At 48.1% G+C, this 22523-nt stretch overlaps 2 protein-coding genes across 3 annotated transcripts in view; both read right to left on the bottom strand.

The window, feature by feature from the left end:
- Positions 1-216: 216 nt before the first annotated feature.
- ubr2 (ubiquitin protein ligase E3 component n-recognin 2) lies at positions 217-20062 on the bottom strand. Its single transcript, XM_027275515.1, has 46 exons — positions 19928-20062; positions 18653-18927; positions 18201-18279; positions 16170-16277; positions 15168-15298; positions 14871-15009; positions 14721-14783; positions 14524-14644; positions 14338-14445; positions 14129-14217; positions 13514-13612; positions 12909-13072; positions 12708-12807; positions 12490-12618; positions 12208-12391; positions 12046-12107; positions 11391-11501; positions 11237-11302; positions 10792-10908; positions 10615-10678; positions 10406-10530; positions 10149-10201; positions 8937-9039; positions 8799-8847; positions 8514-8668; positions 8342-8444; positions 8153-8262; positions 7850-7933; positions 7587-7768; positions 7038-7243; positions 6863-6956; positions 6590-6751; positions 6279-6358; positions 6079-6139; positions 5756-5904; positions 5613-5668; positions 5422-5518; positions 4268-4321; positions 3321-3482; positions 3135-3225; positions 2888-3018; positions 2687-2795; positions 2468-2602; positions 1797-1967; positions 1493-1594; positions 217-1378 (listed from the first exon to the last, which is right to left on the bottom strand). The coding sequence occupies exons 1-46, from the start codon at positions 20003-20005 to the stop codon at positions 1237-1239; spliced, it is 5253 nt and encodes a 1750-aa protein (XP_027131316.1). The 5' UTR covers positions 20006-20062; the 3' UTR covers positions 217-1236.
- Positions 20063-20064: 2 nt separating this feature from the next.
- The window catches only part of LOC104934706 (transient receptor potential channel pyrexia), a 10866-nt gene continuing 8407 nt past the window's right edge, over positions 20065-22523 (bottom strand). For both annotated transcript variants that reach the window (XM_027275498.1, XM_027275499.1), the window contains exons 15-19: positions 22097-22215; positions 21824-22028; positions 21523-21730; positions 20938-21008; positions 20065-20653 (exon numbers count right to left, since the gene is read on the bottom strand). In XM_027275498.1, the coding sequence (XP_027131299.1) occupies positions 20311-20653; positions 20938-21008; positions 21523-21730; positions 21824-22028; positions 22097-22215 (946 nt within the window). In that variant the 3' untranslated portion in view covers positions 20065-20310. The remainder of the gene's footprint in view (positions 20654-20937; positions 21009-21522; positions 21731-21823; positions 22029-22096; positions 22216-22523) is intronic.

Below are 22523 nucleotides of genomic sequence, written 5' to 3'. Positions count from 1 at the left end.
AGTAGACTGAAGACTTTCCTCTTTGATAGAGCTTATAGTTAGTGCTGGCTCAGGTCATCCCTTAGTCATGACTTGACTGCCGGGGGACTCTCCCTCTGTCTCTGGGTTGTGCCTAGTCCGGCACGGTGGTTGAAGATGCAGTCACATCTCCCTTTACTGAAAACTCTCTGGATGGAAAGTGTCATGAGATAACTGAAGTTATGAAAGACATAGAAGTCGTTTCAAAGTTTTTATTGGTTTTGTTATTCTTATACAATATGGTACATTCACTCATTTATACAAGAATTCACATTAACAAGCTGTGACAAACGAGGCGGCGTGAGGAGGCGTCATGCTGAGAACGTCTCAGTTTTTTTCAAACGCGTGAAAAACAAACGAGCAAATAACGTAAACATTTTTCACGTGTTTGAAGAAAATCGTATTTTTACGACAAACTAATAAATAAATAAATAAAGTTCAGTTTCCGTCTGTTCACTACGTTTCTGTTCGTCTCACGTCACAAACTCAACGCCATAAAAAAAGAAATACAGGAAGTGACATCACACTTGAAATAAAATGTTAAAACAACAGAACAGCCTCTGATATGTGCTTCGCTATGTCGATCATATGATGCTCTATGCAGGAGACGTGCCGGACTCTGTTGTCATGGAAACGCTTTAAAAAGAAAATCAGATAAAAGTAAAACGGCTACAGGAAGAGATTTCACAATAAAAGCCTTCGGTTTGTTTTAAATTAGAATTAATGAGCCAGCAATCTGCCTCTCTACCCATGAGCCTCAGCTGCTCATGTGAAGCTCTGTGATTGGCTGTTTGTTTGGAGTCTGGACAAATCAGAAATGTGGGCGGCGTTTTTCCCATCATGCCGATAGAAAACAGATGTTTATAAATGAGATAAAAAAACCTGTCAATCATCCTGTGAGTGACAGCAGCAGGTGGGCGGGGCTTCGCTTTGGTTCACACAGTCAGAAAAAAACCCTCAAAACTAAAAAACTTCCTGTCTGCGTGAGCGCGAACAGAGAGGGTGGAGGTTTATTGCCTCTCTCTGATTGGTCAGAGGTCAAAGGTCAGGAGCCTCGGCTAAACAAAAACCAAAAAGTCCTGAAAAAATCCCTGAAAGCTGATTGGCTCAGCGCTGGGCTGCAGGAAACTGATTGGTTGAGAGGAAGTGGTATTAAAAGGGAGGTGGGGCAAAGAGCCAATCATCAGCCGTGTTTGTGAGTGTGGGCGGAGCCAAACGTCACAGGTGCTGCCAGTCGATGGCGACCAGCGTCTGATTGGCCTCCTGAGCGTGACCGATGACCTCAGCGACGCCGTGCTGACGCCACAGACGCTCAATCTTCCGGTAACGCTCAGCACAAAGGTGGAGGGGATTCCCACGCCTGCATGGACGGACACACACACACACACACACACACACACGACCAAATGAACATATGAATTAACCGTGTGTGTGTGTGTGTGTGTGTGTGTGTGTGTGTGTGTGAGACACCTACTTGAGGCCCTGGTCTGTCTCGCCGTAGTCGTCCAGGTACGGAGGGGGATAGAAACAGCCCTTTGTTTTACCTGCAACAAACAACACCTGACTCTCTCTGACCCTGCACGCACGCACACACACACACACACACACACACACACACACACACACACACACACACACACACACACACACAGAGGAGTGTTAGGAACACCTTTGCCTCTTCACGTTTATGTCATATAAACTCAAATAAATGCACTGTTATGACTGATTGAATGATGGGGTCTTAATGGAGTCATGGAATCAGCGGACAGGTGTGTTACCTGAGGAACAGGCCGAGGCCAGCTCCACAGGTGAAGGTGTGGGCGGTGCAGGCTCCGACGTCCTCTCCGTCCACCTCCGTCTGACAGCAGTAACTCTGAGAACACAACATGGAGCCACAGACCAGGCACAGAGTGGGAGCTCGAGACTTGTCACCTCCTGACCGCGGACACCTGCACAGGTAACATACAGGAAACACACGGGAAACAGACAGGAAACAGACGGCAAACATGTTAAGACAGATCACTAACTATTAAGCATGTTTAGCAAGTACATATTGTGTATGTGTTGTATATGTGTTGTGTACATGTTGTGTATGCGTTGTGGACATGTTGTATATGTGTTGTGGACATGTTGTGTATGCGTTGTGGACATGTGGACATGTTGTATATGTGTTGTGTACATGTTGTGTATGCGTTGTGGACATGTGGACATGTTGTATGTGTGTTGTGGACATGTTGTGGACGTGTTGTGGACATGTTGTGTATATGTTGTGTATATGTTGTGGACATGTTGTGGACATGTTGTGTATATGTTGTGTATATGTTGTGGACATGTTGTGTATATGTTGTGGACATGTTGTGGACATGTTGTGGACATGTGGATATGTTGTGGACATGTTGTGGACATGTTGTGGACATGTGTATATGTTGTGGACATGTTGTGGACTGACGTGACACTTGACGCCTGGTTGATCAGGACGCTGTAATCTTCTGGCAGTTCGATCAGTCGGTTCGACTCTCTGGGGAACCTGACAATGACTCCGCCTCCCTGCAGCACCTGTCTCACACCTGGATGACAACACCACCTGTAGCACACACGCATTAGCACAGAGCAGGTGAGGACTGTGCAGTGATGTAGAATGTGTATGGACATGTTCAGTGGGTGTTACCTGTGTATGAGTGGCTCCAGCAGTGTGTGTTGGTTCTGGTGGAGCTGCAGCAGGTTGGAGGGCAGACTGAGGTAGCTGCACAGCGCCTCCCACTGACCAGGACCTGTAACTACAACACACACACACACACACACACACAGTGTTATATTCATGTTATATTCGTATTAAAACATTAAATTGTGTCATTGTGTGTGTAGTTACCCAGCAGGTCAGCAGGAGGCGCTGTAGAGTTCAGGTAGTGGAAGAAGATGGCGGCAGCTCGGAGGAACGGCAGGATGCCAACTTTAACACAACGAACCAACTGCCAACCAGAGGTGACCTCAGGTAACACACTGCACACACACACACACACACACACACACACACACACTTAAAATTTAACCTGCTGTGTTCAGATGTAAACAGTTAGCTTAGTGATCATTCACTGAATTTATTTCTTTAATTTTACCTGCCCAGGATTTCCCTCAGCGTGTTGTACAGCTGACACGTGAGCTCCTCCTCCTCTGATCCCACACTGTCCTCATCCATACACACCTCTTCTACAGACAGACAGGTGAGACACACAGACAGAGTCAGAGACACAAAAGAAACACCTGCAGTGTATATGGATGTGTTTAATTTGTGTGTGTGTGACCTGTGGTGGAGGTGAGCAGGATCTGAACCAGGTGAGCCACAGTGACCAGGTGAAACAGATGAAGGTGGGCTGAGTCAACCACTCTTCGTCCTGATTGGTCCAGACTGTGAACTGAGTTGTAGGACAACACACTGTAAACCTGCAGAGAGACAACCAATTGGATTGACACTGAATTTAAACTGGATTTGAACTGGATTCACACTGACAGTGAACTGGATTTGAACTGGATTCACACTGACAGTGAACTGGATTTGAACTGGATTTAAACTGGATTGACTGAATCATAAAAATGGATTGAATACTGGATTCCACTGACAGTGAACTGAAACTGGATTCACACTGACAGTGAACTGGATTCTGACAGTGACAGGAACTGGATTGAACTGGATTCAACTGACAGTGGAATCTGAGTAACTGGACCACGTGAACTGGATTTGAACTGGATTCACACAGACAGTGAACTGGATTTGAACTGGATTCACACTGACAGTGAACTGGATTCACACTGACAGTGAACTGGATTCACACTGACAGTGAACTGGATTTGAACTGGATTCACACTGACAGTGAACTGGATTTGAACTGGATTCACACTGACAGTGAACTGGATTTAGACGGACAGTGAACTGGATTTGAACTGGATTTAAACTGCATTGACTGACAGTAAACTGGATTCGAACTGGATTCACACTGACAGTGAACTGGATTCACAACTGACAGTTGAACTGGATTCACACTGACAGTGAACTGGATTGACACTGGATTCACTGACAGTGAACTGGATTTGAACTGGATTCACACTGACAGTAAACTGGATTGAGCTGGATTCAACACTGCCACAGTGAACTGGCATTCACACTGACAGTGAACTGGATTCACACTACAGTGACACTGGAATTCAGACGGACAGTTGAAAACTGGATGTAATTTGATGAAATCAACAGGTGAAAAGTCGATGTCGAGGATACGGAGTGTTTCTACCTGCGGTGCTGGAATCAGGGCTACACACACACACACACACACACACACACACACACACACACACACATTACAAACATACACAGATATAATACTCTACGGTAGACAGTGTGTGCACCTGTGAACAGTCTGATGAAGTGTGTGTGTGTGTGTGTGTGTGTGTGTGTTGTGTGTTACTGTGTGTACCTGTGAACAGTCTGATGAAGTGTGTGTGTGTGTGTGTTGTGTTGTACGTGTGTACCTGTGAACAGTCTGATGAAGTGTGTGTGTGTGTGTTGTGTGTGTTACTGTGTGTACCTGTGAACAGTCTGATGAAGTGTGTGTGTGTGTGTGTGTTGTGTGTTACTGTGTGTACCTGTGAACAGTCTGATGAAGTGTGTGTGTGTGTGTGTGTGTGTTACTGTGTGTACCTGTGAACAGTCTGATGAAGTGTGTGTGTGTGTGTGTGTTGTGTGTTACTGTGTGTACCTGTGAACAGTCTGATGAAGTGTGTGTGTGTGTGTGTGTGTTACTGTGTGTACCTGTGAACAGTCTGATGAAGTGTGTGTGTGTGGTGTGTGTTTACTGTGTGTACCTGTGAACAGTCTGATGAAGAGTGTGTGTGTGTGTTGTGTGTTACTGTGTGTACCTGTGAACAGTCTGATGAAGTGTGTGTGTGTGTGTTGTGTGTTACTGTGTGTACCTGTGAACAGTCTGATGAAGTGTGTGTGTGTGTGTGTGTGTTGTGTGTTACTGTGTGTTGAAGCCATAACACTGATCTGTGTTTTACTTATATAATATTCATGTGAGTAACATAATCCTTTAAGAAATCTCAATGATTATGATGATGATGCAATGATGATGTCAGAGGGTGTTACTCTATATGTAGATGTCACCTGAGCCCAGGTAGGGGGTGTGTTTTGAGAGCGGAAGGGCAAACAATTTTCAACCGCATTTTGAGAGTCTAAGCGGGTTTTTCTGTTTAATACGAGTTTGATTTATGTTGCCGTTACTCAATAAAAGGAACACGTATATTGTGACACTACGAAAGAGTGCGCGTTGATTTACTGACCGCTCCTACACTGTGTGTACCTGTGAACAGTCTGATGAAGTGTGTGTGTGTGTTGTGTGTTACTGTGTGTACCTGTGAACAGTCTGATGAAGTGTGTGTGCGTTGTCGTCACTGGTGCTGCTGTCCAACAGGATGAACTGAACCTGGTGAGTGCGCTCAGACAGTCATCCTGTAACACACACACAAGCATAAACCCCGCCCCTCTGTCCCTCTTGTCCAATCAGAGAGCCCATCTGTCTGAACCCGTTGTGTGCGTGAATTACCTGTCGACAAGGTAAACTTCCAAACAACGGCTTCTCCTCGTCCATCAAGAGACGCTCTGTGAACAAACACACACACAACAAACACTGTCAGAACTCAGGTGTGTGTAGCTCTCAGGTGTATGTGTGTGTGTGTGTGTGTGTACCTATACTCTGGATGGTGTAGGCACAGGTGGACCAGACCAGCACTGGGACTCTGTGGTCCTGCTCATTGGGGTTCACCTTCAGGCCCACCTTGTAGGTGGACATGCTGAAGGTAGTGATCATCTCATTGACGCTGCTGGAGAACGGGTTCCTGAGGGAGACAGTGACATCACTGATGACATCACCCAGGTAGGGCCGGAATGCTAACATGCTAATGTTTAGCAGGTATCGTGTTTAACATCTCAGTTTAGCACGCTAACATGAGCTGAGGCTCATGGGAACGTCATGAGGAGAACATGAAGGTCCGTTTATCAAACTGACTCACGGTGGACTGAAGTCGACTCTGAATCCTTCAGGTACGATAGGCTCCGCCCCCTCCGCTACACCTGAAACACAACAACAACAAAGAGATAACGAGGTCGTTAAAGTCTTGAACACCTGAAGTTTAGATTCTGAAAACTAATGACACGACAAACACATACAGGTGATGAGGCTGTGCCCTCTACATGGCGACAGGTGACTGACCTTCAGACTGCTTCATGTGGAGCGCTGCTATCTGCTGATTGGTTGTTTTAAGCCACTTCTCCAGACTGGGATGAACGGCACTAAGTGAGAACATGAAAGAGAGAGAGTCAGGTGAGTGTACCTGAGGTCACGTGAGTGTACCTGAGGTCACGTGAGTGTACCTGAGGTCAGGTGAGTGTGTGTGTGGCAGCAGAGGGATCACAGTGTACCTGAGGTCAGGTGAGCGTACCTGAGGTCAGGTGAGTGTACCTGAGGTCACAGGTATGTGTACCCGAGGTCACCCGAGTGTACCTGAGGTCACGTGAGTGTACCTGAGGTCAGGTGAGTTTGTGTGTGGCAGCAGAGGGATCACAGTGTTGCTCAGGCACTCGCACAGAGGACACAGGAACTCTCCATTCTCCACGTTGTAGCTTGTGTGACCTCGAAGACGCTGCTGACGTCTCTGCTCCTTCAACTGGACCGCCTCAAAGTATCTGAAGATAACAGACAGGTAACAGACAGGTGAAGGTCAGGACCTTTAACGTTCACCTATGTAGCAGTGACCCTGTTGAATTCTGGGAGATTTATTGGCTGCAGTGTCTCACCTCTGCCAGCAGGTGGCATGCATGATGTGTCCACAGCTGGCTGTGTGAATCCCCATGGACAGGTCCGGGTGCATAAACAGAGGGTCGTGATGCTCTGAAAGACACACAGCCGACAATTAACACTCAACATTGATTGGTTAATGACCTGATGGTGTCAGAGTGAGGCTCTACCCACCTGGGTCAGGCAGGTTGCGGCGGCGGTTTTTAGATAAAACGGTCGACCTCTGGACGAATGCAGCCAGCACCATGGCTCTGCCATGACCTCTGACCTCCTGCTCCTCCTGACACAGGATGCAAGTCACCAGCTGACGGCGATCAGCTCCACCCACCCTCCTGGGGCCAATGCATACCTGAGAAACAGGTGACTCCGAACTGGAAGGACTGGGAGGAAGAGGATATTTTGATATTCTGATTTCCTGTCAACAGTGGATGGGACCAGAAAAGCTTGTTATGAACTGGTGTAGACAGGTGCAATCAGGTGTAGCCAGGTGCAGTCAGGTGTAGACAAGAGCAGTCAGGTGCAGTCAGGTGTAGACAGGTGCAGTCAGGTTCAGTCAGGTGTAGACAGGTGCAGTCAGGTATAGCCAGGTGCAGTCAGGTGTAGACAGGTGTAGACGAGAGCAGTCAGGTGCAGTCAGGTGTAGACGAGAGCAGTTAGGTGCAGTCAGGTGCCGTCAGGTGCAGTCAGGTGTAGACAGGTGTAGACAGGTGTAGACAGGTGTACCTGTTCTCTGTAGCAGCAGACGTGGAGGCCTCTAACTCCTCCAGACTCTGCTGGAACAGTTCTTTGTTCTCGTTGATGAAATGTTTCTGCATCTCGGACATCTGAGCGAGGATCTTCTCCCTCCGGAGCCGAGCCATCTCCGCCTTCCTCTTCCTCTCCGCCTTGTCCTTGTCTCGCACCGTCTACAGGGAGACAACACCGACCGAGTCATGACTGGAGCTAATCAATAATCAGCAACTGTCATCGTGATCAAAGGTCTGTACCTCCTCTGGTCCTTGTCCCGGGCTGACAGTGACTGTGGAAATGGAGGATGTTCGTTCTCTTATCGTTTTGATATTCGCCACCATCTGCAGACACAAACATCTCCATCAACAACAGAAACATTCAGAACAGAAACCAGTTTATCATACATTAGATTATCATACACTAGATTATCATACACTAGATTATCATACACCAAATTATCATACACCAGATTATCATACACCAGATTATCATACACTAGATTATCATACACCAAATTAACGTACACCAGATTATCGTACACCAGACTAGTGGAAGTTCACCTTGAGGATCCAGGTGATCATGTCTTTGTGGACCTCCAGGTGAGGAGCGTTCTGCAGACTCTCCAACAGAGCAAGAACACTTCCTGAAGGACTGGGAGCTTCACCTGGACCTGAAATGTACCATGTCAGAATGGTAACTGTGTGTACTGAGTGTGTGTACGAGTGTGTGTACTGAGTGTGTGTACTGACGTGTGATCTTGCAGGTGTAGTTGAAGGTGACATCATCGTCTCCGTTGCTGTTCTCCAACTGCTGCTGCTCCTCCAGCAGAGCCACGCCTACCAGGTGGAGTACCTGTACACAGAGTACACACAGAGTACACACAGAGTACTACATAGAAGAGTACTGAACTGAGAATCTTACCCTCTGCAGCATGGACTCGGTCCAGCCTCCACCACTCGGCTCCACAGCCCACTGGAGCACAGCGCCCTCTATAGCCAGCAACACGTCACACTGCAGGAGGTTCACCAGACTACCAAAGAGAGGACAGAGGGGCGGAGGCAGAGGAGGGGGCAGGGCTGGGAGGACACAGAGACCAACACACGATCAATACACGATCAATACATCAAAACACAATCAATATACGACGAATATACAACCAATACATGATCAATACATGAAAGATTCGTGACCGACAGGTGAGTTTACCTGTGTCCTCTCCGTTCTGTCTCCTCAGCTTCCTCTGAGCCTCCTCAGCCTGCAACACACAACACAGCGTTACCACGGCAACACACACATCCACAGCACCGCATCAGTGACGTCATCAGTGACCTCATCAATACTCACCTTGGACTGGTCCGCTCTGCTGTAGTGGTGAAAGTACAGGTTGAAGTATTTGTTCCATTCTGGACGGAGTTCATACAGACCTCGACCCGTCACACCGGGCTTCCTGTGAACACAGTACAAATACACACAGTACCACAGTCAGAACTACAGTCAGTACTACACACAATACTACAGTCAGAACTACACACAGTACTACAGTCAGAACTACACACAATACTACAGTCAGTGCTACAGTCAGTACTACAATCAGTGCTACAGTCAGTGCTACAGTCAGTACTACAGTCAGAGCTACACACAATACTACAGTCAGAACTACACAGTACTACAGTCAGAACTACACGCATTCCTACAGTCAGTGCTACAGTCAGTACTACAGTCAGTACTACAGTCAGAGCTACACACAATACTACAGTCAGAACTACACACAGTACTACAGTCAGAACTACAGTCAGTACTACAGTCAGAACTACAGTCAGAACTACACACAGTACTACAGTCAGAACTACACACAGTACTACGGTCAAAACTACACACAGTACTACAGTCAGTACTACACACAGTACTACAGTCAGTACTACAGTCAGAGCTACACACAGTACTACAGTCAGTGCTACAGTCAGTGCTACAGTCAGTGCTACAGTCAGAACTACACAGTACTACAGTCAGTACTACAGTCAAAACTACACACAGTACTACAGTCAGAACTACAGTCAGTACTACAGTCAGTACTACAGTCAAAACTACATACAGTACTACAGTCAGAACTACAGTCAGTACTACAGTCAGAACTACAGTCAGAACTACACCCAGTACTACAGTCAGTACTACACACAAGACTACAGTCAGAACTACACACAGTACTACAGTCAGAACTACACACAGTACTACAGTCAGAGCTATAGTCAGAACTACACACAGTACTACAGTCAGAACTACACACAGTAGTACAGTCAGAACTACACATAGTACTACAGTCAGTACTACAGTCAGAACTACACACAATACTACAGTCAGAACTACAGTCAGTACTACAGTCAGAACTACACACAGTACTACATTCAGAACTACACACAGTACTACAGTCAGAACTACACACAGTACTACACACAATACTACAGTCAGAACTACACACAGTACTACAGTCAGAACTACAGTCAGTACTACAGTCAGAACTACACACAGTACTACAGGTGCAGGTTAAGGTGGACTGACTTAAATGAAGCCACACTGTCGATGACTCTCTCCAGACCGGTCTCCTTGTTCCCCTGAAGACAGAAAACAGACAGACAGGTGAACAGAGAGACAGGTGAACAGACAGACAGGTAAACAGACAGACAGGAGAGCAGACATACAGGAGAACAGACAGGTGAACAGACAGACAGGAGAACAGACAGGTGAACAGAGAGACAGGTGAAAACGGACAGACAGGTGAACAGACAGACAGGAGAACAGAGAGGTAGCTGTCTCACGTTCTCTGGCAGGGCCTTCACCAGCTCGCTGTGAGCCATCGGTCTGATCGACAGTTGGTGGATGATTTCTCTTCTGACCTCATCAAAGGGCTCCACCTGTCCAACACCTGAAACGTACCGCTCACCTGTGCAGTACAGACACCACAGACAGATAAATAAAGTTACATCAGCACAGACAGGTAAAGTTACATCAGCACAGACAGACTCACCGACAACCATGATGATGAGGTGAAGCATCTCCTCGATCAGAGTGTTGTTCTGTTGGACCACATCCTGTCATCACAGACAGCACAGAGTCAGTAGTGTCAGTACTGACCTTGTTGGCCTCTCTGTATCTCTTCCTGCAGTCTGTTAGAGTCAGTAGTGTCAGTAGTGTCAGTACTGACCTTGTTGGCCTCTCTGTATCTCTTCCTGCAGTCTGCAGAGCTGAAGATGTGAAACAGTTCAAATCGACTCAGAACAATCATCAGGAAGTGGTTTGGATCCATCATGGCTGCCCCCGCCTGCACAGAACCAGAAAAAGCTTCAGAGATACAAATCCACCTGGAGTCAGACTGCAGGTGTCTGTACTGTCTGTACTGTCTGTACTGTATGTACTGTATGTACCGTCTGTACTGTCTGTACTGTCTGTACTGTCTGTACTGTATGTACTGTATGTACTGTATGTACCGTCTGTACCGTCTGTATTGTATGTACCGTCTGTACTGTCTGTACTGTCTGTACTGTCTGTACTGTATGTACTGTCTGTACCGTCTGTACTGTATGTACTGTATGTACCGTCTGTACCGTCTGTACCGTCTGTACTGTATGTACCGTCTGTACCGTCTGTACCTGCAGCATGATGATGTCTTTGTCGAACATCTCCACTCTGCACTTGACGTTGTGATAATAATAAATCTGAAACACAAACAGACCGATGATGATGTCACACAGCATCTATGTGATGTCATGTCTCCTGTTCAGTACTGATCAGGTATCAGCTCACCTGGTTGATTAGAGAGAAGCCGTTCCTCCTCCACATCCCAGCATGCACCTGGGCACAGAGCACCAAGCAGCGGAGAGGAAGTTCAATGAGGAGTGGGGGACTGAGTTCACCCTGAGAGAGAGAGACAGACAGTTACAGACAGACACAGACAGGTACAGACAGACAGGTACAGACAGACACAGACAGTTACAGACAGACACAGACAGGTACAGACAGACACAGACAGTTACAGACAGACACAGACAGACAGACAGGTACAGACAGACACAGACAGACAGTTACAGACAGACACAGACAGACAGACACACAGACAGACAGTTACAGACACAGACAGACAGTTACAGGCAGACACAGACAGACAGACACAGACAGACACAGACAGACAGTTACAGACAGACAGACACAGACAGACAGTTACAGACAGACACAGACAGACAGACACAGACAGACAGACACAGACAGACAGGTACAGACAGACAGACACAGACAGACAGTTACAGACAGACAGACACAGACAGACAAGTACAGACAGACAGTTACAGACAGTTACAGACAGACACAGACAGGTACAGACAGACAGGTACAGACAGACACAGACAGACAGACAGTTACAGACAGTTACAGACAGACAGGTACAGACAGACAGGTTACTGACCAGAGGAAGCTGTTCAGGGAAGCGTGAGGCGACCTCCGTCCTGCTCAGGAGAACATGGAGTCCTGAAGACAAAAAGCATTCAGACTGTTTCCATGGCGACTGTCAATCAATGTTGTCACGCGATGAAGATCATATTGTGTGTGTGTGTGTGTGTGTGTTTACCTGCGAGCAGTCTGCAGACCGGTAGGTGTATGGACACTTTGTCCTGAGACACCTGGTACCTGAACGTCTCCACACAGTGACCGGCCAGACTCAAGCTGATTGGCTGCTCGCCGTCTGGGAGGCTGCTCTGACAGTGACTGAGAGCGCTCAGACACTTCCTGTACGCGTCGATCAGCACGCGCTCCTGAAACACAGAAAAATGCACCTTCACCTGTGAGTACACCTGTACTGTCATACTGTACAGCAGCATGTAGTATGTGCAGTATTAGTACACAGGCTCACGTCGGTGGAGCACCACTCCTGCATCATGGAGATGATGTGAGTCAGTTTCATCTGCAGAGTGAATGCTGCCTCCCACTCTGGCTCCATCTCTATGTGCTGCCCCACCTGTCTCACCACCGGGTCCATACCCTGAATGTGACAGACAGATTCAGGTTGAGGATGTTGAGGATGTACCTGTCCAGGTAAGAGTCAGGGCTGTGACTCCAGGTGTGTGTTACCTGCATACACTTGAGCAGCTCCAGAAAAGCATCGAGACCTTCGAGAAATTTGACTCTGAGCTGATCGCTCCAATCAGAGGGCCGACTGATCAGGACGTACCTGTGCACACACACGATTAAATATTTAATGGAACATACCTGATAAATAAAAACTCCATATAAACTGGGATCTGAACTGATGGTGTATAAACTGATGCTCACTTGAGGTCTCCGATGAGGCTCTGGACCCGTCCAAACTTGAAGGCCTGCTGGGCGGTGTAGCGGTCAAACTGGAAGCGTCCCTGCAGGTCTCTGTGACGGAGGTGATCCACAAACGTTCTGATGATGGTCGTCATCAGGTTCTCCTCCACCATCAGCATCCGGGCCTGCAACACACACGACACGAGATGATTCACTGTCGATATTTATCACAGCAGTGAGGCTGAAATGATCAACAGATAAAAACAAACTTTTAGCATCATTATAGAAACTTTTCTTCTGAGATGTTCAGTGTCAACAAAGACTGTAAAGGTGATATGCTGAAAGCAGCTGGTGGGACTCACAGACAGGTTAGTACATGCTGTGTACATGAATGTGTCTCATGTCTCACCTCCGACACAAACAGTCAGACTGAACTCACCAGCGACGGGACGGTGAATATTTGTACTGACAGGTCAGTGATGGAGAACTCACGGTCGTGGTCGTCTCTCACGTAGTCGCACTGCAAGCGTTCATAACTCTACCAGCAGGAGAGAGAGAGAGAGAGAGAGAGAGAGAGAGAGAGAGAGAGATGTGTGGAGGTGCAGAGGAGGAGGAGGAGTACTCACCATGGTCGGCACGGTGAAGAGCTGAACAGACAGTGAGGTCACTGACACCCCTCGGTCGTGGTCGTCCTCCAGAAAATCTGTCTGGAGGCGTCTGTAGTTCTAGAGGGGGGACGACAGTTCACTTCTGGGTCAGAAGGCCCCTGCTGCCGGGACGCCCCGCCCACAACCTCACCCACCGACCTGCTGCCCCACCCGTGGATTCATCCCCTGCTGAAAATAGTCCCCATTCCTTTCGTTTGATAGAAACTACAGTGAGCTGAAATGAGACTACAACTCCCAGCATTCACCTCTTTAAAACAGCTGGTTCAACACTGGACAACCAGCTGTCATCATGTCATCAGCCGACACAAGATAATCTGTCTGGACCCACCGAGGTCAAGAGGTTCTGGTCCGACAGCCAGAACTCCAGAAACAGTTTTCAGGTTTCAGGATGTGACATCACATCTGCAGCAGGTGACCTGATGTGATGTCACATCCTGCCGACCAATCAGGGCCAGTCCATGTTAGGAACCACAGAGCTGATGAAGATCATGTGACCTGACTGAAAGCTGAAAAACCTCTGATCACATGATCAGCTGGTGTTGATCAGGTGATCACGTGTGTTCTGAGTGTTACCTTGGCAAACTGGATGGCAAAGATCTTCTTGTACTTGAGGTCCATTAGGAGGCTGTTCATCAGCAGCTGGTGGTAGATGTTCCTCGCTCCTACAGACAGATAATGTAACGTTAATATAACATTTACGTAACGTTAGTAGTAAACAGAAAGAAAGGGATCAGGTCACCTGACCAGGACTCCCTGATTAACGTTCAGGTGTGTCTCATTACCTTTCCACATCTTGGAGTCGTTGAGCATCAGCTGGTCGACCAATGAGGAGTTTTCTCCCTCAGGACCGGTCTGCAGGCCCACCTGACACAGGATCCTCCTCAGACCATCTGAAACACACAGACAGGTGTGAACACGCTGACAAAGCTTTCAGCACAGGGATTGTGGGTAATGAAGTGCAGACCTACCAGAGTACTGGATGACCTGACCCAACCAGCTGAGAGCCTTCAGAGCGAAACACTGATGAGCAACGACGGACGAGTGCATGACCTCCACCCGGAGAGGCTTCGACTGCCGGCTGGTGTTCCTCTGGAGGGGGGAGGGGCAAAGGTTAACCTGAGCTCACAGGTAACTGAACAGGTTAGTAACAGGTCAGCTGTCTCACCACGATCACACTCTTGGCCTGCTCACAGAACTGAAAGTCTCCGTATCGAACCGACTTCCTGCCCTGAAAACACAAACGGGAAACAAATCAGCTGATAGCATGACCATCTTCACGTGTAATCAGAGTACAGTGTGTAATCAGAGTACTGACGTCTCGGTCCACGGTGGTGGCGAAGCTGACGGCCTCTTTCTGGCTGCAGTTGACGGCCTTCTGTAGTGTGTAGATGACCTGTTCATACGTGTGGACTTCATCATTGAACAACATGCAGTAGTACGTGTCTCCTCGCTCCCTGAACACACACACACACACACACACACACACACACACACACACAAAAGTATCAGTATGTAACCATGATGTCAGCTGCCCCCTTTCAGGTCTCACTCATGTCTGACTGAACCCCCTCAGTGTGTGTGTGTGTGTGTGTGTGTGTGTCTGTGCACGTACAAAGGCTCCAGTCCTGCAGGTAGCTGGTCCTCCTGGTCCCAGGTCAGCATGTCCACAGCGTACTTCAGGATGATGGAGAAGATTCTGTAACCACGGGCAACCATGTCAGCTGGAAGCTGAGCGACAGGATCCTGAAGAGACAGACAGACAGAGAGTGAGATAGACAGACAGACAGACAGACAGAGAGACAGACAGACAGAGAGTGAGAGACAGACAGAGAGAGACAGACAGACAGAGAGTGAGACAGACAGAGAGACAGACAGACAGACAGACAGAGAGTGAGAGACAGACAGACAGAGAGTGAGACAGACAGAGAGACAGACAGACAGACAGAGAGTGAGACAGACAGACAGAGAGTGTGAGACAGACAGACAGACAGACAGAGAGTGAGACAGACAGACAGACAGACAGACAGACAGAGAGTGTGAGACAGACAGACAGACAGACAGACAGACAGAGAGACAGACAGAGAGTGTGAGACAGACAGACAGACAGACAGACAGACAGACAGACAGACAGAGAGTGAGACAGACAGACAGACAGAGAGTGTGAGACAGACAGAGAGACAGAGAGTGTGAGACAGACAGACAGAGAGTGAGACAGACAGACAGACAGACAGACAGACAGAGAGAGTGAGACAGACAGACAGGACGAGGTGACGACAGCGTGGTGAGGACAGACAGAGACAGGACAAGACAGACAGACAGGACCAGACAGACAGACGACAGACAGACAGACAGAGCAGAGTGCTGACAGACCAGACAGACCGGAGACCAGACAGAAGACAGAAGAGTGTAGACAGACGACAGACAGACAGACAGACAGACAGAGAGTGAGAACAGAAGAGGACAGCACAGACGAGAGTGAGACAGACAGACGACAGACAGACAGCCAGACAGGTGAGACAGACAGGACAGGACAGAGAGTGAGCAGACCGACAGAGAGACCGACAGACAGGAGGACAGAGGACAGACCGACAGAGAGACAGACAGAGTGTCTCACCTCCTCTGTGTTCATGGTTGTAGGTGTGTGTTTCTCACAGTACGGTCCGTTCTTCCAGGCTTCAGCGTCTCCACAGTCACAGAAACCTCCACCTATAGACGTGGTCATCTGAAACACACACACACATTTACACACTACAAGTGTACACACACACACACACACACACATTTACACACTACAAGTGTACACCACACACACACACACACACACACACATTTACACACTACAAGTGTACACCAACACACCCACCACAACACACACCACATTTACACACTACACAAGTGTAACACACACACACACACAAACACACACACACACACATTTACACAATACAAGTGTACACCACACACCATTACACCACTACAAGTGTACACACACACACACATTTACACACTACAAGTGTACACACACACCACAATTTACACACTACAAGTGTACACACACACACACACAAACACACACATATTACACCCACACGTGTACACACACACCACACACACACATTACACACTACAGTGTACCACACACACCACACACACATTTACACACTACAAGTGTAACACACACACACCACACCACACATTTACACACTACAAGTGTACACACACACACAATTTACACACGACAAGTGTACCACACACCACACACACACACTACAAGTGTACACACACACACACACACACAATGTTACACACTACAAGTGTACACACACCACACACACCACACACACATTTACACATACAAGTGTACACACACACACACACACACACACACATTTACACACTACAAGTGTGATGACAGGTGACCTTTGACCTCTGAGACCTGATCCAGGTCATCACGTGGTCCGGTCCAGTCCGGTGTGTGTGTGTTGATGAAGGTTAGTCACTGAGTGTCCGTGATGCTCGGAGCTGCAGTGCTTCCTCTCCTGTCTCCAGAGGACACACCCGGACCGTCCTCCACAAAGGAAAGGAGATAACGCCGTCCCACAATTCAATGCGGCAGCAACAAAAGTGCTGAGTCATTGAGAACAGCGCCGTCGCTACCATAACGCACCGTGCACGGGGCACCACGATGGCCCAGTTATCATCATGTTAGTGTGTGTGTGTCCTGCAAACAATATAAAATACTCCGTGTTCACCGCGGATCGAGTTTCATTACAAGAACACGTCATAATGGGCGGGGCCGACCTGAAGTCAACAGGTGAGGGGTTTTCAGGTGTAATCATTGATGACACCTCACATCCTTTTTCATAAGGACACCAGAAAAAAGATGCGGCGGTGGATGTCATCGCAGGAGTCACAAGACTACAGCCGGAAATATCACGTGATTATACGTGAAGTCACGAGATCTCGTGCGTTCTTGCGCGCTCTGTGTCCGGCGGAAGCGGACGTTCTGCATGCAGCTATTTTAGGTGGTAACAGCTGCAGGGTGTCACATGACTTCTATCACATCAGCCAGCTGGTGGTGTGTGTGTGTGTTTACCTGAGTGTGTGTGTGTTACCTGATGGTGTGTGTGTGTTGTGGTGTGTTACCTGAGTGTGTGTGTGTGTTACCTGAGTGTGTGTTGTTCGTGGTGTGTGTGGTGTGTGTGTTACCTGAGTGGTGGTGTGTGTTACCTGAGTGTGTGTTGTGTGGTGTGTGTGTTACCTGAGTGTTGTGTGTGTACTGATGTGTTTGTGTGTTGTTGTGGTGTGTGTGTTACCTGATTGTGTGTGTTACCTGATGTGTTTGTGTGTGTGTGTGTTACCTGGTGTGTGTGTGTGTGTTACCTGAGTGTGTGTGTGTTACCTGAGTGTGTGTGTGTGTGTGTGTGTGTGTTACCTGAGTGTGTGTTGTGTGTGTGTGGTGTGTGTGTTACCTGATGTGGTGTGTGTGGTGGTTACCTGAGTGTGTATGGTTACCTGATTGTGTGTGTGTGTGTGTGTGTGTGTTACCTGTGTGTGTGTGTGTTACCTGAGTGTGTGTGTGTGTGTGTGTGTGTGTGTTACCTGAGTGTGTGTGTGTGTTACCTGAGTGTGTGTGTGTACTCACTCTGTATCGATGCTCTTTGTGAACACTGCCGAGGAAACACTGCATGCACAGAACACAGGTCGGATCAGCTGCACACTCCCTATGAACACACACACACACACACACACACACACATAAAAAAAAAAACTGATTTATGCAAGATGCCTGCCTGTACCTATGTGTGTGTACCTGTGTGTTTCCTGTGTGTGTATTTACCTGTGTGTGTACCTGTGTGTGTACCTGTGTGTTTCCTCTGTGTGTATTTACCTGTGCGTGTACCTGTGTGTTTCCTGTGTGTGTATTTACCTGTGTGTTTCCTGTGTGTGTATTTACCTGTGTGTGTCTGTGTGTGTATTTACCTGTGTGTGCGTGTCTGTGTGTGTATTTACCTGTGTGTGTGTGTGTGTGTGTGTATTTACCTGTGTGTGTGTGTGTGTATTTACCTGTGTGTGTGTACCCGTGTGTGTGTTTACCTGCAGGAGTAGGTGGGCTCTCCCACCTTGAACACGTGTCCACACAGTGGTGACGGCTGGTTCTTCTCCTGGAGGAGGGCCAGACCGGAGGCCGGCTCCTCCCCCAGCAGGAGCCACTCCAGAGGAGCCAGGAGGAGCAGCTGACAGGCCAGCTCCTCCCTCTGCTCCTCTCTGCTGCTTACGCCACTGCTCGGACCCAGGCAAAGGATTCTGGGTACATACACGGCCAGGTGACGATACACCTCCTGCTGCAGGTCGGCCGCTGCCAGCCACCGCTGAGGAGAAGCGGGAGGAGGAGAAGAAGGAAGAGGAGGAGGAGGAAGAGGAGGAGAAGGAAGAGGAGGAGGAGGAGAAGAAGAAAGAGGAGGAGGAGGAAGAGGAGGAGAAGAAGGAAGAGGAGGAGGAGGAAAAGGAGGAGAAGGAAGAGGAGGAGGAGAAGAAGAAAGAGGAGGAGGAAGAGGAAGAAGAGGAGGAAGAGGAGGAGAATTGATGTGATTTATTGACGAATAAGTTTGTTGATTAAGATTTGATTTGATGTTTTCAGTCAATGGAACAACAAGACGGCACCAACCACGCCGTCCCTTTAAACATCAGAGATTACTACAGCCAGGTGTTCTACAGGTGTGTGTTGTACAGGTGTGTGTGTTGTACAGGTGTGTGTGTGTTGTACAGGCGTGTGTGTGTGTTGTACAGGTGTGTGTGTGTGTTGTACAGGTGTGTGTGTGTGTGTTGTACAGGTGTGTGTGTGTTGTACAGGTGTGTGTGTGTTGTACAGGTGTGTGCGTGTGTGTTGTACAGGTGTGTGTGTGTGTGTGTGTGTGTGTGTGTGTGTGGTTGTACAGGTGTGTGTGTGTTGTACAGGTGTGTGTGTGTGTGTGTGTGTGTGTGTGTGTGTGTGTGTGTGTGTGTTATAGGCGTCACTCGGCGCCATGTTGGATCAAACTTGCACGGTAACCGGATTGTCCGGGTCACCGGTGTGATGTTGACTCGCGGCTGTAACGTTACACAAACGCTCACGAGCTCAGTTTACACGGTGAAAACACACCGCGGTGACGTCATGACCGGACGGTCGGCGTTGACGCCGTGAGCTCGCGCTGACAGACGCGCAGCAGCTGTTTGTGACGTCCAGATGTTCAACAGATCACTGCTAGCCTTAGCATTAGCTCAGGGCAGATTAGGCAGTAAACACGTCATCGAGCGGCTCAACAGGTGAGCGTGACGCAGTGACAGCACAGGTGACAGTCCGCGCGACGCAGAGCTCGAGGAGCGGCTTACCGACGCGGCGTCTCTGGCGGAGAAATTCAAGAAGTCCGAACATAAAGACGACGGAGGGTCCGACTGCGCCGCCGCCATCTTTCTCCTCTGCTGCTCCGCTGCTGAGGAAGAAGAACCCGGAACCGGAAATCATCAACAGCTGAGGGGCGGGGCGGGGCTTCGCACCACTTCCGCAAATTCAACAACAACAACAACAACAATGAGTTTTGTTTTTTTAATACATGAATTAACAAATACACGACACTGATTCAAACTCGTTTATAATAAAATAAATAAATTAAAACCAAACATTCATTAATCAGCCAGCATCGTTACTGATGACATTTCTGAGGCATCATGGGAAATTTAACCACATTCAGATGACGTCACATTTAAATATCAACTTAATACAGAAAACTGTTGACCAGATCTGGGTCAGATTCTGAACCAGTCCTGGTCTGAATCAGCTGCTGAACCAGAATCCTGAGCTCCTTCAGCTCCAATCGGATAGCCTGGAGGTCCTGGTTCTGAAGTTTCTGGTTCCGAAGCTCCTGGATCTGAAGCTCCTGGTTCTGAAGTTTCTGGTTCTGAAGCTCCTGGTTCTGAAGCTCCTGGTTCTGAAGTTTCTGGTTCTGAAGCTCCTGGTTCTGAAGCTCCTGGTTCTGAAGCTCCTGGTTCTGAAGCTCCTGGTTCTGAAGCTCCTGGTTCTGAAGCTCCTGGTTCTGAAGTTTCTGGTTTGTCTGGATTCTGATGGAGAGAAAACAGCGACTCAGTGAAGCTTTTATTGAACAAACAGGAAGCTGTAGCTGCTGTTAGCTAATGTTAGCTCATGTTAGCTCAGTCTGTTAGCTGCTGTTAGCTCAGGTTAGCTCATGTTAGCTCAGTCTGTTAGCTCATGTTAGCTCAGTCTGTTAGCTGATTTGTGGCTATGTACTGCAGAGTTCTTTATGTAAGCCGGCCCACATGAGGACGTGTCATGAATAAACTGTGTTCTTATTAGTCGACGTGTTCTGTTCATTAAAGAATCTCACCCAGAACCAGAACCAGAATCTCTGACTGAGTCCAGGTCTTTCTGAAGGACCAGGAACTGATCCAGAGTCTCCTACAGGAGACACATGAACATATTAATATAACATTCATATAACATTAATACAACATTATTACAACATTAATACAACATTCATATAACATTAATGGGCTGGAGCGGCAGTCGCTCAGTCCATAGGGACTTGGCTTGGGAACCGGAGGGTTCAAGTCCCACATGGATCAAATATGGAAGGTGGACTGGGAGCTGCAGAGGTGCCCTTGAGCAAGGCACCGTTTCCCCCCAACCGCTCCACCATCTCTCTCCAAAATTGCATGTCTATGCCTTGTACTGCATGTGTGTGTATCTGGGTTAAAATATATGTAAATAAAAGTAGAGTGTAAAAAGAATTTATATAGTATATGTATAAGTATATCTTCTTCTTAATACAACATTAATATAACATTAATACAACATTAATAAAACATTAATACAACATTAATATAACATTAATAAAACATTAATATAACATTCATACAACATTAATAAAACATTAATATAACATTCATACAAACGTCTCTTCTTCACTCACTTTAATCTGCGTGGTGATGTGGCCCATCTCGTCATGGTAACGGGGGTTTGTTGTGACGTCATCGTCATAGGAGTCGGTCAATGGGGCGCAGTGTTTGGAGATGTACTGGTCGTCATAGAAACGGCGGAGGAGGTGCATGGACTCCTCCACCTGCAGGATCACGGCGGCCTGCTGCATCACAGCGTTAGCCTTTGAGTTATCGTGAACCCTACGGCACAGGAAACCAGGTCAGACTTAGCATCGAGCTAACTTAGCTCGGTCAGGTAACTTCAGCAGCAGCGACCTCAGCATGACCTCTGACCTCTGGAACGTGTCGGTTAGCAGAGCGATCAGCAGGTTCACGCACAAGATGGACGACAACGCCAGAAACGTCCCGCACAGCAGAGGAGCCATGACAGCGTCCACCGCCACCATGGCGGCGTACTCGTACTCGTCCACCAGAGTGATGCGGTACAGACTGTACAGCAGGCCAGAGACAGACTGCATGCTGGGAACTGATGCCGAGCCTGTGGGGTCAGAGGTCATGCTAGCTTAGCTCAGCATAAAGACAGGAAACAGGAAGTGACACACTGACCTCCAAATATGATCCAGAAGCTGCAGGCGTACGGAACGAAGATCTCAATGTACAGGAACAGGAAACGCATCACGTCCCCGATGATGTTCCCCAACATGACGATGAATGGACCCATCAGCCTGCAAACAGACAGACAGGTGATCACACAGACAGGTAATCAGACAGACAGACAGGTGAGCAGACAGACAGACAGACAGACAGGTAATCAGACAGACAAGACAGGTGAGCAGACAGACAGACAGGTGATCACACAGACAGGTAATCAGACAGACAGACAGACAGACAGACAGACAGACAGGTGAGCAGACAGGTGAGCAGACAGACAGACAGGTGATCACACAGACAGGTAATCAGACAGACAGACAGGTGAGCAGACAGACAGGTGAGCAGACAGGCAAATAGGGACAGACAGATGAGCAGACAGACA

Source organism: Larimichthys crocea, unplaced genomic scaffold (assembly GCF_000972845.2).
Source record: "Larimichthys crocea isolate SSNF unplaced genomic scaffold, L_crocea_2.0 scaffold143, whole genome shotgun sequence".
NCBI classification, from domain to species: Eukaryota; Metazoa; Chordata; class Actinopteri; family Sciaenidae; genus Larimichthys; species Larimichthys crocea.
The sequence above is the reverse complement of the archived record's forward strand: the minus strand, read 5'-3'. Positions and strand labels throughout refer to the sequence as shown.